At 31.8% G+C, this 16,665-nt stretch overlaps 2 protein-coding genes across 2 annotated transcripts; both read left to right on the forward strand.

Moving 5' to 3' along the window:
- Nucleotides 1–2,060: 2,060 nt before the first annotated feature.
- Nucleotides 2,061–3,456, forward strand: LOC106336475 (actin-depolymerizing factor 5). Its single transcript, XM_013775309.1, has 3 exons — nucleotides 2,061–2,170; nucleotides 2,256–2,515; nucleotides 3,075–3,456. The coding sequence occupies exons 1-3, from the start codon at nucleotides 2,150–2,152 to the stop codon at nucleotides 3,223–3,225; spliced, it is 432 nt and encodes a 143-aa protein (XP_013630763.1). The 5' UTR covers nucleotides 2,061–2,149; the 3' UTR covers nucleotides 3,226–3,456.
- A 5,011-nt stretch (nucleotides 3,457–8,467) lies between these two features.
- Nucleotides 8,468–10,229, forward strand: LOC106336476 (iron-sulfur assembly protein IscA-like 1, mitochondrial). The gene is made up of 3 exons (XM_013775310.1): nucleotides 8,468–8,817; nucleotides 9,670–9,787; nucleotides 9,891–10,229. Exons 1-3 carry the CDS (start codon nucleotides 8,625–8,627, stop codon nucleotides 9,988–9,990), a joined length of 411 nt encoding a protein of 136 aa, XP_013630764.1. The 5' UTR covers nucleotides 8,468–8,624; the 3' UTR covers nucleotides 9,991–10,229.
- Nucleotides 10,230–16,665: the final 6,436 nt, after the last annotated feature.

Raw genomic sequence — 16,665 nt, forward strand, 5'->3', positions numbered from 1 at the left:
GGCATTTTGACCCATTTCCCTGATCCCTATACTTTTTGTTTCTTTCTATTAACATGATGCGTTTCGTCGTTGCTCAACCCTAATCATAGTGGTGAAGACACTACCGACGAGAATGTTTTCTAAAGTATAGCTTTAAAGAAAGAATGTTTTACACCGATCATAAATGTATAACTAGAATTTGACCAGCGCGTCCGCGCGGATGTATTTTAAAAAAATATGTTTCTATTTGTTTTTCAAATCATATAAGGGCTAGATAAAATACCCGAATCTAAAGAACCAAACCGATCTCGATCCGAAAAAGTAGTACCAAACCCAAACCGAAATTGATTAAATATCTGAATTATTCAAAATTTTGTATTTGGAGAACCAAATCCGATCTGAAGCGAAGTATTCCGAGTACCCGGATGTATCCGAAATAGATTTATAGATTTATATATATTAACTATTTTTATATTTAATATATATAAAAACATCTAGAATATATATATGATACTTTTAAGCTGGTTTAAATACTTGAAAATATATACAAATAACCAATAGTAAATATATAAAATATTAAAAGTATACTTAAAACACCAAAATATTTAAAATAATTATTGATTCTCTATCCAAATATTTGAACTAAGATAATTTATATGTTAAGTTTAGGTATTCTGACATACGTTATTCAAATTTATATTTAATATATTATTTTGTTTATAGTTTTTGAGAAATTTAAAGTATATAAATATATAATGAATTTTAAAATTTTAAAAGTAATTTAAATGGGTTATCCGAACTCGAACGAAACCCGCAAAAATCCGAAGTGAACCCGAACTGAAATTTAGAAATATTAGAATAAGGCTAAAATCTTTGACCCCGGAAACCCGAAACCCAAACAGACCTGAACCGAACCCGATTAGGTAGCAGATAGATAGTTTCTCATAATATAATAGACTTCCAAATTTTCTTAAAAATATAAGTCCACTACTTTTTTTTCTCTTAATATAATATTATCCATGTTTCCAAACAAACATATTTTTAAAACTACAATCTATGTTTCCAAACAAACCTCCTTTTTAAAACTGCAATCCATATTTTCAAACAAACTTTTTTTAAACTACAATCTATGTTTCCAAACAAATTTTTTTAAAAAATTGCTATACATGTTTCCAAATAAATCTAATTTGTACTTGAGTTTTAATAAGATAGATATAGCTCTTTATCCAAAAAAAAAGAAAAATAAATGAATAATATATGATATATTGTTTCACATGCATAACAAAAGTGAAATTTTTGACTATTTCTGTTTCGTTTTCCATAATTTTCTTTCGGCATATATCCGAACCAGCCATTTGAAATACCACGTTTAAAAATAATTCTCCTAAATTCTTACTTGCCATCTTTTGTTTTTGGTCAACCCAGAAGCGTGCTTAATGTGTTACCAAAAAGGTTTTTGCCTTGGGCCTCCAAAATATATAGACATTTTATGGCTCTTATTAAAAGTTTGGGTTAGGTTAGTGGTTTTACTAAACACACTGTATTATCATCTGAAGTTGGAAGCCCAAAAGTTGCATTTATTTTCTTTTATCAGAAAAGATTATTTTTGTTTTATTGTATAGCTAATTATAAATTATAGACTTGCGAGCTTCTCTTAAGTAATCTTTGCTAACTTAAATCATAGTAGTGCTGATTGTTTTATAGTTGTGCTAATTTTTCTTTAATTATATGATATATTTTTATCAAAAAATTTTTTCGTTAAAAGACTGTATTTTTATATTTGTCTCAAGCCTCTGTAAATCTTCGCACGACACTGGATCATATATATTTTTATCAAACTTTTTTTTCATATATATTTGCACTGAGCATGATTAACACAGGGTTTTTAGATGGTGTTCTAAGCAGAATATAAGAAACTGTCTCTTAATTTTTAACTAAAAATCCACGCTAAAATTCTATCTTTAACCATCCTCTTATATGCCCATTGCCCACGAGAAAAATTATTCGCTTCTAATTAAAAAGTTGAAGGGTAATTTTGTAATACTAGAAAACTAATGATCGCATCTGCATAGAGGTAACTTTATTATATAAAGACCTCAAAGTCATTCCGTTTTAACGGAAAAGCTCTCCACGCCAGAGAAAAAAAAGAGACCCAGGAATCTTAGCAACAATGGCGATGGCTTTCAAGATGGTAGAAGAATATATTTGTTTTTTCTTGCATCTCCTCGTAAGATTTTTCATCTGAATTTGAAACTAAATATCATCTGATTTTGCAGGCGACGACGGGGATGCGAGTGACGGAAGAGTGCACGAGCTCATTCTTGGAGATGAAATGGAAGAAAGTGCACAGATACATCGTGTTCAAGATCGATGAGAATTCCCGTAAAGTCACCGTCGACAAAGTCGGCGGCGCCGGAGAAAACTATCAAGATCTCACCGCTTCCTTACCCGTGGACGACTGTCGCTATGCCGTATTTGATTTCGACTTTGTCACGGTCGATAACTGCCGCAAGAGCAAGATCTTCTTTATCTACTGGTTAGTCGTCTTACCTCCCAGAACTACAATATTTACCTTTATACCCCTCCAGTTATAATCACTATTTAGTCCTACAGGTCGGTTTGAACGGTTGATTCAGCTCGGGTAAATACGGTTTGCACAAAGTTTTGCTCAACTGAATTAGTTTGGTTGGCTAGTTGGCCAGTTCGAATTTTTAATTAGATTTTGGTTTAATTTGGTTAAAAATTCAGATTATTTTGTTATTTCCGCTAGTTCGATTCAAAATTTTAATACAGTATGATTGTAGTCTGGTTTAGTATAAACCGGTATAATTTCATTATTATTATTTTTAAATTGAACTTTTTGACCACAAAACCTAATCAGAACTTATAAAAATCTATCGAATTGAGCCGAACTCTTAACCAAACTCTAACAGTAAACCTCAAGAATCGGCTGATTGAGTTCGGCAGGATTTGGTTAGGCCCAGTCACTGGCAATGGAAAAATAGATATTTCGTAATATATATTAACATGCACCGGCAGAAAACATTCATGTGCTGCAAGGGTGAAATTGTAATTACACTTGTTAACCGTATTAGGTCGCCGGAGGCATCAAGAATAAGGGCAAAGATCTTATACGCAACGTCGAAGGCTGGGCTAAGGAGGGTTTTGGAAGGGATTCACTATGAGCTTCAAGCTACCGATCCGACTGAGATGGGATTCGATATTATCCAAGACCGTGCCAAATAAGTTAATCAAAAGAGTATAATATAATATGATCTGACTGACCCACTTTGTCGATAATTATCATTGATCAGGTATCAATTAATGTTAATTATTGGTGGTTAGTGCTTACTTTCAGTCTCACCAACAGCACCCTTTAATTATGTATGTACTGATGTTGCTTTTTTATGTTTCATTGTTATCTCCTTTTGTCGGTTAAGCACACATGAAAAGGAGTGAATCTCTTCCAAATCTTAATAGAAACGATATATCATAATATAATTACGTTTGCTGACCAAAAAAAAATTACGTTTACATCAGTGAGATGAGGAGTCTTTTTCATAGATCTACAATAAAAAAATTTCAATAGCTGGTTCAAGACCAAATCATGGCCATATTAGTCTAATATTATTAGATGATCCATAGATTAGTCTCCTTTTAAAAAAAGACAAAATACGTACGTGACTTTTTTTATAATGTGAAGGGAATAATTATTGGGATGTTGAAAGCAGAAATAGACAACCGTACAGTTGGCAAAGCTGATAATTATAGAACAGTGATTTATGAAGAGATTAGATTGTCTACCTTTAATGGCGTTGACATTAGTCAACTTCTTTCTTTTGTTTTTCTTTTTTGTTTGGCATCTAAGGTATAATCCCTTTGATGACGTTCGTGGTACTCAAACAAAATGTGAGTTTTCTTTTTAATGACGTTTCAAAAATTTAGACGTTGGGCTAATTAATCAAATATCAAGATAGAAATTATTCCCAATGGTGTACTCAGAGATTCTCGGTAGAAATTAATCAGACATCAACTTGAAGTCGGTACATTTACAAACAATTTAAGGCCAATCTGTTGGGGATGAGTTAACTCAGATGGTCAAAGTTGTTAAGGAAATTGTGAACTAATGATAAGTTCAGGCCCAAACATGTTCTTAACATATTGCTAAGTTTTATGGATTTCTAATTTAAAACTGTCAGTAAGTGGAGTGGTTCAAGTTTCTTATATTATTTGTAGTCCATCTTTGCTTGTCATGGGCGGGATGGAGCTGATATGCCAGCCAAGACCGATTCGTGGATTTTTCCCAGGCAGCATCTGTTTTAGTCAATGTAACAAGTAACTATGTTTGTAATTGTATAAGAACCATATATCAAACCTCCACATAAAACATCAAGCCTACGTTACTTTACAAACTGGATACTCTTTTTTTTTTGTCAACGCCAAACTAGATACTCTAGATCTTGATTTCTTACAGTTTCCTCCGTCTGAGACTAAGAAACCATTCGCAGATAAAGCCTTTGAATCGTTGTTTCCTTTTATGTCATGTCCACTCATGTTTATTTGCTTTACTTCTTTTTTTGTTCGTTTCACACAAGCAACTTTCTAATCGATTTATTTTTCAAAAAAAAAAAACTTTCTAATCGATTTATCATGTGTCTGTGATTGAAAATTACTTTGATGATTGTTATTTTTGTTACAGCATGGGGATTTAAATTATCATTATATATGGGATTCACACACTTGCATAGAAGGAGGACCTAGTGTGTTCCCGTTTATTATGTTCAATGCCTTATCACTCAACCATATATAATGGTTCGAAGAATCATATAAAGAAACGTTAACAAGATTATTTTAAGCAGTTTGAATCTTACTTTCTAGAGTTGGTTGGTGAATCTTTTATGAGAATTTAAATTTCGTAAGACTGAGGTTTGATATGCAATTTTGTTTCATTATCTAGTTTTGGATTGTTACAGTTATTTCGGTTTGGAACCGAACCCAAAAGTTTTCGATTCTAGAATGAATCTTCATTGAGATTACTAGAACTGGACCGAACCTTAAGTGTTCTAAAGTAGGAGTGTCAAAATGAGTTAACTCGCTCAAATTAGATCAGCTCATAGTGAGTTTGGATCTTTCATGAGTTAGCTCAGCTCAACTCTTATCAGATGAGCTTCGATATGTAAATTCAAACTCAGATCATCAAGATCATGAGCTAAATGAACTATCTCGCAATCGAATATAAAAAATTAATTAGCATAAAATAAAATATTAAAATAAATTTTATTAAGTTTTATGATATTAAAAGTATGATTTCTATATTACTTATCTGTGTTTTATAAAATTTTAATGTAAAACAAAATATTAAGTAAGATAACTACGAGTAATTTCTAAATTGTCTCTTAGGAATATTTTTTTTACATCTAAATTTAAAGATAGATGATGAGTATGTAAAAATTTATTTTACATTTTCTATATATATATCTAAATTTTTTTGGTTTTACATTTGAATTTTAGAAGATAAATATGATAATATAGAAATTATCTTATTTACATATGATATATATATATATATATAATTTTAAGTATAAATATTACTAAGATCATGAGTTGTTGGCTCATGTTCATTAAAGATTATTCATATAATTCGTGATCTAATTTAAGCTCGCTCATTAAACTCATTTATTAAATAAGCCTAAAAAATATTCCCTCTGTTCCCGAAAGAATGACTTTCTAGAGTATTCACGCATATTAAGAATATAATAAATGTTTACAATTGAATTTATTATTTATTTTACTATACATTTTCCAATAAATATCAACCAATAGTATTCAACCAATTTAAATATTTTCAATTAATGTTTTTTAAAAGTATACAATTTTTCAACATTAACTACTAAAAATACTTTAAAATTATAGAAAATCTATTATTTTAGAACAAAAAATAAATCTAAAAAATTCTACTTTCAGGAACTGAGGGAGAGAGTAGAATTTATGCTCATAAAAAAATTGTGATGAGCTAAGCTCATGAATTATAGCTAACTAGTATATACCCCGTGCGTACGCACGGTAATAATTTTGTTATAACTCATTAATCTGTTGTGTTCTGTATCATTGAGTAATGATCTTCTTACCACTCGGAAGAAAGTAAAATGCCTTGAAGAACAGATTTAAAAGCTCTTGCTGCAGTTGCACTAATGCACATAATGAATCCAAACCAGTGGAAACCTGGCTCACCCTGTAACACAGATCATTAAATCATTCAAATGAAAATGTTGATTGTAAAACATGGTGATAGTTACAAGAAGAAAGTCTGAAACTTTAGATAAGACATGACTCGAATAACGCAGTCAAGTAAAAAAAAGGATGAAGCTTTATATAACACATGACTCGTAATTGTGTTTGCCCGTGTAACTTGACTTGTATACTAAACATAACCACATTCGTCCAAAAGACAATGAACAAAGAAATAAGCTTTTTAGGCTTCAGACACACAAACATTCATCTCAAATATTAAAACCAAACAATGGATGGATCAGACATGTAATCAATCTACAGAGACAGAACAAATATTTTTTTTGGTAAAATGAGACAGAACAAATATCATCAAATGTGAGCTCAAAAGACATTTAAGAGTGACAATCCCTTCATCAACAGAAACAGAATCATAGTTTTTGATGGGTTCTAATTAAAGTAGGAATCTTTACCATCTTGAAACAGAGAGAATCACACAGAAACACACAAACAAGAAGCTAGATCTCGATCAAACAAGAAAGAGCATTGGTCAAGGATCCTGAGGAAAGGGAGTGAAGAAGAAGATACCTGGTTTATGGGGCTTTCCATCGGCCCATCTGGAGAGGGAGAAGTGAACCTTCTCGCTGCTCATGGATTCAGCTTTGAAGGGTTCTTTTAGGCAGTTCCTTACACGATTCGCGCAGATGTTTGAGTACGTTATATACGTCATCCCCACCGCTCTCCAGAACGGAACCGCCGCCGCAGTCGATGCCATCTCTGAGTTTGATCGATCGAGACGAGGAGATTGAGAAGAAGAAGAAGTCGAAAGTTGACACGTGGAATAAAAACCCTATTAGTAATCGGTCCCAAAAGTCCCAAGTTAAGGATCGGTAACTTTGTTTTTAATTAGTTTTGATTTAAATAAATCAGTTTTTTTTGTTTAGAAACCCATTAAACATCAGCGATAATGATGGTCTAACAACTTATATAAGAAACTCTATCCAAAAATAATTAAACTTATATAAGATAACTTTGGCTCATCACAAAGAGATTAGTCTACATAAAAAACGTATCACACATATCATTGACTAATCACAAACATATAAAAATAGTTTAATCTGTTTATAAAAATTCACATTTATCTAAATTAGCTCTTTGAGTACAAATATTAGATTAAAGATTTTCTGTTTTACTTCTTTTTGTTTTGCCTTTCTGTTTAACATGTTGTTTTGAATAGTTCATACTTTTGTTTTAGAATTTGTGTAAGAAAGGAGGCGGCATACCTTATTGTTACTCTTGTCCTTGCATCATACCTTTATTTGTTTAGAATTTAGTCATTGTTCTTGTGAAGCACCGATTTTGCCTTCTTCAACACTTATTGCTTCTCTCGTCCCTAGAACCAAACATAAACCACTTATTTACCAAAAATAAAAAAAAACACCGAAAATAGGGGAAAATGTCAAAGTATTCGTATTTCAACGGTGTCATCAATCTGTATCATGCTATATTTTACGCTTTTACCTTTTATCAAAAAAATCTTCCTATGATTTGACCATGTCTATTATTTTTTTTCTGTAACTTGACCATGTCTATCTTCCTCCTCTCTTTCTGGCATGTCTTACCCGCAAGTCTCTTTACTCAGATAAATATCCAGCAATCCATATCATTCAGAGCCACCATATCCACTCTTTCTCAAATCTTCTTGGCCTTAAACTCGTTCCACCGAAGCAATATGGTTCTCCGCCCAAGATGGTGAAACTGTAAGATAAAGTCACTGAGATATGTGGTTGCTGAGAGATCCATTTACTCAGAAATCGAATTAGGAAGATGGAGCATATTTTTGTTATTGATTGATTTGGAGTTTTTCTGTTGTTTATGAATCGAATATGAGAGACTCAGGAGTATAAAAAGAAGAAGATCGTGGACAATAGTGTACGTAGATCATGGGCCTTTTCTAAAAATTTTGATACGTTTTATGTTTTTTTCTAAGCTATATTTGGTTCAATTTATTTATTATAATTTTGTTTTGTACACATGGCAGAATTTGATTCAACAAGCGATTTGTGCTTATAAAGGATTTTGACACCGCTATTGTAAAGTAAACCCGACTTGAAATTCTATAAAACTTGAGTGGGACCTATAAAGTTAAATCTAAAACGGGCACACCTAGATGCACTCCTCGCTAACCAAACTAAATTTTCAAGTACCCGAACCGAACCAGCTTTTTGATTTTAAATTTAGTTTCCTTTTCCAATAACCGAACTACTATCTCGAAACCCAAATTTCCCCTTTATTTACTAGTCTTGTCTGTCCATTTTCTAACGAAAGGAGACATTTTCTAGCTCTGAGATTTTATTCTTCTTCATAAATCATCCAACCACCCGTGAACCTATAATTTCTTCGAAGTGTTCGATTCGATGAAGGCTTCTCGAGTTTTAGCGGCTGCAGCAGCGAGGGTGGGACCGGCGATGAGGAAGCAGGTGTTAACGTTGACGGACGAAGCAGCATCTAGGGTTCATCATCTCTTGCAGCAGAGGCAGAAACCTTTCCTCCGATTGGGCGTTAAAGCCAGAGGGTGCAACGGTTTATCATACACCCTTAATTACGCCGGTAAACAAACTCTTCTTGATTTTCTTGTTTTTTTTTTGTCTGATTTTTGGTGGAACCAAACTTATTACCAAGTTTCAATCTTTTTTTTTTGTTTTATTTACCAAGTTTCAATCTTGGTTGCTGAAAAACCCAGCCTTGCTATGTTTTGTTCTTATCCATGTCTTTGATAACAAGAGATATAGACACTAGGAGGCTTGGTCAAATTGAGATTTAGTGAATTGCTTATGTGTGTTAAGCTCATCTATGAAGAACCCATATGCATTGCTTTGTATATTTAATCTTGTGCTTATGAGATGTTACCTTGGCTATTCATCTCGTTTTATTCCATACCTTGGTATATAAGTTTGAGACTTGAGAATGATTTATGTCTGATGATGAAGCTATATGTATCATGTGGATGATTCTTGCCTCATCATACAAATTCAGGGACATTATCTGAATGCATATAAGACCATAGGTTCCGTTAAAGTCTCTATATGTTCGCCTCCTTTGGTTCTTCGCTCTGTCCATGCGAAAGCCATATGTTGCTATGTTCCATTAAAGAGAGCTATCTAGTTTCTAGTCTTCAAGTGTCTAGATTAGAGTACAACATTCAAGTTTAGTAGTACATCCGTTACATTTTGTGTTCTCAAATTTGATCAGTGAAGAAAACCTCCAATGGCTGTTTCTTGTTCCCTGAGGGGAAAGTAGTTGAATACATAGTTTCACCTTTTAAGTTAATTTATAGATGCTTGCCTCTTTGCTTTTCGTTGTTCCAGAACAAGAATTTTCTAGCTATGTTACATGCTGTTGATTGTGTGTCTTTGAGCCGTTGTTTATAGACTGATCTCCGTGAGTATTGAATTGCTTCAGATGAGAAAGGGAAATTTGATGAGCTGGTGGAAGAAAAAGGTGTGAGGATCCTTGTGGAGCCCAAGGCATTGATGCATGTGATTGGCACCAAGATGGACTTTATAGATGATAAACTAAGGTTTGCAAACTCTTGTCACATTTGACAAATCCAATGTCTATTTATATATTTCTCTTTACAAATTTTAGAGCGGTGTTAACTTTTGTTTTGTGTTTAAATGCAGATCAGAGTTCGTGTTCATCAATCCTAACTCGCAAGGTCAATGCGGGTGTGGTGAATCGTTCATGACAACATCTACTTCCTCGAGTGCTAAACAAAGTTGATAGTGTTGCTGCACTATCATATAATTACATTGTTACCAGAGTCTTTGAGAAACACAATGCTTTTGCCAGTGAGAATTGTGCTTTTATTGGTCACTTCATCACATGTACATTATAAACAGTGTGGTTGCTTAAAGATATTTCGTAAGCTATGTAACTTGTGCTTGTGATTTTCTCGATATCAATTCATGTATTCTTTAGAACACCAAGTTATAATAAAATGTATGGATTATGTAAATTAATGTACGGCCTTTTCTGTTGTCTCCTTAAACCCATTAATTAACCAATCTGGTTTTCACTTATCGACATAAGAAGAGTCTTTGAAATTTAACACGTTTCTTTGTTCTTCCTGCGAGAGTATAATTTCGATAATGGAGTTACCTGCGGTTTAGAAGCTCGCAGCAAAGTTTAACTTTTGCGCAGACAAAACTTCAGTTACGAACTCAGCTGGATTGTTGGCTCTGCTTGTCTGAATTTTTTAAAGTGTTTCATCTCATATAGAGATCCATCCCACTAATGAAGTTTCTCAAGAACATTAATGAATCTCTAAGTGTTGAAAATGCTTTGTTAGTTAGTTTGTTTCTTCCCCAACAATTCTTCTAGAGGTCAGATGTTATTGCTTAGAGGGACTAATGAAGTTACCAAACTCACGAATTGAATTTTATATATTTTAACATCTTTAACACAAAAACTGAGGTTGCTTTACAAATCTTACAAAAAACATAAATATTCGCATACTTTAATTTAAGAAGAAAATGAACTATTGAAAAGGTGGCAATGTATCAAAAGCTAAAGATACCAAACATATTTGAAGAAAAAAAGCTTTCCACTCCTAAAACATCGAAGATAGTCGTCGTATCTGAGCAGGAAAAATAGGTTTCTTCTCCTCCCTCACCATAACCTCAACAAGTGCCACAGTAGCCTTGGCCGCCACAACGCCCGCCGGCAAAACGACCACCAACATTAAGACCACGACCACGTCCGTTGAAGAAACGAAGTAGACGGTCATCGGTATACTGACCACCATCATTGAAGAAACGACCAAAACGGTCATCGGTCTCCTGACCACGACCAGGACCACCGGAAACACGACCAAAACGGTCAAAGGTCTCCTGACCAAGACCAGGACCAAATAAAAACCGATCATAACGCTCCTGACCAGGACCATCTGAAAAACGACCAAAACGGTCATTACTATACCTTTCATCAGATTCCTGGCCAAAAGAGGATTCATCGATAGACATGTTATCTGCCTCGGCTTTTACACTAATCGATTATATCAACAAATCCATCTTTTCTTCCATCTCCTGACGACGACAATCCATCTTTTCTTCGATCGTCTTCAGACGATCGGACAATCCTTGCAATATCTCCATCACATCAGATATTTTCTTCTCATCCATGTCTTTCTTATGTTTCTCCAAATCATCTTTCTGCTCTCTACCAACTTCCTCTAGATGCGTTGTTGCCTCGATCACAGTAGGATCTGCTTCAGCAGGGGTGGCCGACTTATTGTCCATGGAGGATATGAGACTAACGAGTTAAAAATGAGAAATGGAGAACGGTGAAAACCCTAGACGCTTAGGAAGAACGTATTTATAGACTTTATTTTCTGGCTTGAGGGACAGGTGCCTTTCATTTATTTGTTTTCCAAATTATTTTTCCGGTTATTGTGAAGTTGATTTGGGTAGATTCTAAGGATTTTTAAAGTTGATACATTTTAAAATTATGTTAATTCTCTAAATATATATACTCTAGTCTATAGATTTGGATCATACTTTCTTTTGGTAGATTGCTGCAAATTATCAAGGATTTGTTATATTTCTTTTCTATCATTTATTCTGTAAACTAGATATGAATTATGTTTTTCTAAAATTAAATTAATATTAAAAATTACCTAACTTCATAATATTGACAATTAATGTATTAAATTATGTTCTTTAAGAGGTATAAAATTTTAATCGAAATCTTCTTTAATATTAATACTAAAAATTCTGTTCTTTAAGAGGTATAAATTATCAAGGATTTGTTATATTTATTTTCTATCATTTATTCTGTAAACTAGATATGAATTATGTTTTTCTAAAATTTTCCAAAAAGCAAGGTCTTCCAATAATATCATGTTTATTTTATTTTCAATTAGGTGGGGATCTACACCTTTTGCGAAGTAATATATATATATATATATATATATATATATGTATACATCTTTAAATTTTACTTTCTTTTAAATCTAAATTTTATCAGATAAAAAATTAAATTAATATTAAAAATTACCTAACTTCATAATATTGACAATTAATGTATTAAATTCTGTTCTTTAAGAGATATAAAAATATTTAATCGAAATATTCTTTAATAATAACCAAACCATCATTAGACAATCTAGATTTAAAATCAATCAATTATTCTAATTGTGGATTAAAAATAATCTCAGTGACATTAAAAGCTTAATCCCAAATTTAATGATAAATATATATAGCTTATTTAAACTAATGGTTAAAACTAAATTTATAGAAAATATGACAAATCAGCAAAACTTATGCAATTATAAAATAAAGTATGTTTAATGATAATAATTATTATTTCAAATAAATTAATAATAATATTAATAATTTAGGATTTTATTTTATTTATTAAAATGTGGGTTAAAATTGTTTTATCACATATGAACAAGATTAGTTTTCAAATTTATGTAAAGACATTATATTCTCCAAATTTCAAAACTTAAATAGGGATTTTTGTAAAAATACCCTCATTAAAACTTATGATTAAAATTAAATTTATGACAAATATGACAAATCAGCCAAATAATTTATCAAATAATAGTATTGAAAATTTCAAACATATGACGTTTATTAAAACTGCTTACTTTAATATCTAGTGTCATCCTAAAATTATAAAGAAAATGATAACAACCATCTAAATCGCTAATTTGTTTTTATATCAAAACTAATGAATTGTGATTAATATTATATATTATTTATTTGTTGTAAGGAAAAATAGTAGTGGTATGCATATAATTTGGTTAATATTTTAAATGAATATTATATTAATAGTTCTAACTATATTATGTGTGTATTGATATTCTTATGTTATTTTAGGTTTATTAGTCATGAAAATACAATTAGTTAAAAAGCACTGAAAACAAAATTAAAAATGGTGAATTAGACTTTTCAAAAACTTAAATTAGAAGAAATAAAAAAGCTTACAGCACGATTGGATCCTTCAAGTCAAAAACCCTAGCCGTCAAGAGAGAAAAAGAAAGATTTTTTTTAGTTTCAAGTCAATGGTCGGAGGCTTCTATAGTTCCGACATCGGCTTGTATTATTCGTTTTGCTTCTTTTTCTTTGATTTGTTTTACTTTCTATCACTTAGTTTGTTTAATTGTCAATTTATTTTAAATCTGGCAAAACATTTTATTGTTCTTTTGTATGTTTCTTCCATTGGATTTGGTAAGACAAAAACTTCGATTCAATTGAACCGTTTAGAAAAAGTAATAGACAGATCTACTGCGGATGGTGGCGACGGGTCTTACCGACTTCAATTGTTGATGATTCTTCATTTGATGGTGATGGAGTTCTTGCTGCAAACTATGGTATTTCGAAAGACAACATAAAATTCTAAGGAATGAGAATCTCTTTGATTCTATTATTTTCAATAGAACAATATAAAGAGTTGTCTTGTCTCGGTAACTTCTACTGGAGTATTAAAAAGAGAGTGACAATCGTTCCCAATTCAGTTTGAAGCGTGGTGTTTTTGAATTAATACAAAGATTATCTCCTTCGAAATTCAACTATTCCAAAAGCAAATATGGAGCTTTTATATGAAAAATCTTTAGTCATCCACACGCAAGATAGATGTGTATTAGTTTACTTTGGATCCCTACTGGTGTATCTTTTTTCTATATTTGTTTTGCTAGTTTTCATTGTTTAGAATTCTTTGCCTAGAAGGTTTAATAATACAATCGACAAAAAATGACTTTTCGAACGTATTTCTAAAGCTATGTATTGTTTGCGGAAGGGGTCATGTGCTTGTGATTTACTGAGATTTCTTGTATTCTTTAAACAGAAAGTTAATTATAATAAATTGTTGGATTGTGTAATACGGGTTTTTAAGTTTCTCAAAAAATACCCGAAAAAATCTATACTATTAAAAAAAAAAATTCTTAAAAAAATCTACTTAAACAAGGTTGTTGCACCATTTCATTCGACTTAACTATTTTTTTTTTGTCTTACCTTATATTTCTTTAACTATATAAATATTTTATATAATTTAAATGAACTAATTTATTATTTTCTCATAATCTATTATATAATTACTCTAACAATAAATCCCCATGAATATAGGACAAATTATTCAAATATGGTTACAGATGATGATCACTACCACATATAGTTCCATTAATAGTATAAAATTTTCAATGGTTAAGTTATGTTTAATATATGTTGTAATGGAGAATCTTCTGGTGTAGAATATTTTTTTCTTCATTTTTACGTGAATTGAAAAATAAAAGCCTTAATAACAACTATTCAACTATGTAACATTAATTTAATTAATTACATGCAATCAATTATTAATATTTGATCTTACGTTCTTATATATGAATTAAATGATTAATCCTATCATAGAAAAAAATCAAATGAATCTAAACAGGTCGGAGATTTAAATGAAATTAGTAAGAAAAAAAGACTGGTTTAAATTGAACATGTTTATTTACTTTACAAATTCTAACAATGCATATGATACATTTTATTGAATTTTCACAAATGTAAAATATCTTGCGATTTAAATCGGGTAGTTTAGGTTGTTTGGAAAAAAATATAGGATAAATAATTAACTATTAATTATTTGAATAAAACATATTCGAGTCATTAATTATTATTTTTGCATAATTTGGCTTATAAATAGTATTTTTAGGATATTTTGTTATTAATAAATTAAATATAATTACTATTTGTAGGTATATAATTTGTATTTTAAAAATTTAAGTACTCATTTGATTCTCAGTTCAGTTTCTATTTTTCGGTTCCACAGATATAGGATATATTCGTCTATTTATGAAATTCAGCTTAATTTTAGTTTTTTTTTTCTGTTTGGTACGGTTCAATGCACCCGGATAAATGTACTCAAGCCATACATTATCTTATATAAAAGTTATATAAAAAGAATTTATTTAATTTCAAAAATAAATCCACGCTTTCTAAGCGCATGTCAAAATCTAGTATATCTTTACGACACTCAGCTAGTGCATTTGTAAATAAAAGACACAGTTGGAGAGAATACCTTCTATCTAAAATATCTCTTTATCTTAGCCATCTTTCACTAATTTCTTCTGCTTCGTTACCACCGCCGGTGGTGTGAGAGACTATTCACATTCTTTTATCCCCTTAGTTGTTTCATCAACAATAATTTAGAGGTTTTTTGGCCTTTCTCAAAAAAATTATATTAATGCAAACAACCGTTTAGAAAAAGAAACATCTATAACAATTTGGTTCTTGTTATGAACCAGATTGTGGATGGCTTATAACCAAGAGATTATGATTTGTAATCTTTCCATTTATCTATGACGGTGTAATCTCATATATAAGAAACTTCTATGTTATGAATAAAGATAGACTTTTCCATTACTTTTATAACACGTTATCAGCACGAAACTCTAAATCCCTAAGCTAATACTCAAATCGAAAACCCCTAAAACCCTAACCCTAGCCGGCGATCCGACGAACCCTAAACCCCGATCGCGTCTCTTGTTCCCGCATCTGTTCCAGCTCGCGTCCCCGATCAGCTTCAGCCCAAGGCGTTCCTGATCCTAGCTCAGACGTTCGCGACCCGAGAGCAGCTCCAGCATGCAACCTCTTCCTCGTTCGCGACAGCATCAGACAGCTCACATCCGACGATCAAAGCGTTCCCGATCAAGCAACAAAGGACGTCCGCGACCCGATAGAAGCGACTCGATCCATTCCAGCTCGCGTCCCGTTCATGTCCAGCTCGCGGCTGTCCAGCTCGCGGCTCAACTCCTTTGGTGGTCCGATTCAACAATCATCTAAGGTTAAAAGGTAATTCAAAACCTAAGAACCCATAATCGAACATGGATTGATTGATAACGAATGAAACCCTAATACCCTAATCTTTATGAATCAAAACCATAGGGTAATAGATCAAAAATCATAATTGAGTAAATCGAAGCTCTAAAAGTTCGATACCCCAAACCCTAAATCATGTTCCTACATGATTAAAACCCCAAATCGATTTTTACAAGTTAAAATCCGATAAACCCTATCCTTATATCTACAAACCCTAAATAATATAAGTATCAGAATTAATTATACTATAATTATCAAATCACATATTAAAACCCTAATCGAATATTTTGAAATCAAAACTGTTTTCGGTTTTGATCATTGAGGTTTTAAATCTGATTGAATCTGATGCTATGTTGCTAGAATTGTTTGACCGTTAAATTGACAGATTTATTTTCTCATCCTGCTTGGTTAATTGTTCATCTGATTTAAAATTGTTTAAACCGACCATCCCGTTAAAACATTGATTGAATCCGATAGGTTGCTAGATTGCTTTGCTTATATAATCCGATAGGTTGATAGATTGATTGAGGTTTACTTGTTTAAAATCTGAATGATCTGATTGCATGATTTTTGAGGTTTAATATCATCTGTT

This window comes from Brassica oleracea, chromosome C3, assembly GCF_000695525.1.
Source record: "Brassica oleracea var. oleracea cultivar TO1000 chromosome C3, BOL, whole genome shotgun sequence".
NCBI classification, from domain to species: Eukaryota; Viridiplantae; Streptophyta; class Magnoliopsida; order Brassicales; family Brassicaceae; genus Brassica; species Brassica oleracea.

Coding starts and splice junctions, on each gene's coding strand:
- LOC106336475 (XM_013775309.1), top strand. CDS start 2,150: ATGGCGATGGCTTTCAAGATG. Junction 2,171..2,255: donor TGGCGATGGCTTTCAAGATG/GTAGAAGAATAT, acceptor CTGATTTTGCAG/GCGACGACGGGGATGCGAGT. Junction 2,516..3,074: donor AAGATCTTCTTTATCTACTG/GTTAGTCGTCTT, acceptor TAACCGTATTAG/GTCGCCGGAGGCATCAAGAA.
- LOC106336476 (XM_013775310.1), top strand. CDS start 8,625: ATGAAGGCTTCTCGAGTTTTAGCGGCTGCAGCAGCGAGGGTGGGACCG. Junction 8,818..9,669: donor ATACACCCTTAATTACGCCG/GTAAACAAACTC, acceptor GAATTGCTTCAG/ATGAGAAAGGGAAATTTGAT. Junction 9,788..9,890: donor TTTATAGATGATAAACTAAG/GTTTGCAAACTC, acceptor GTTTAAATGCAG/ATCAGAGTTCGTGTTCATCA.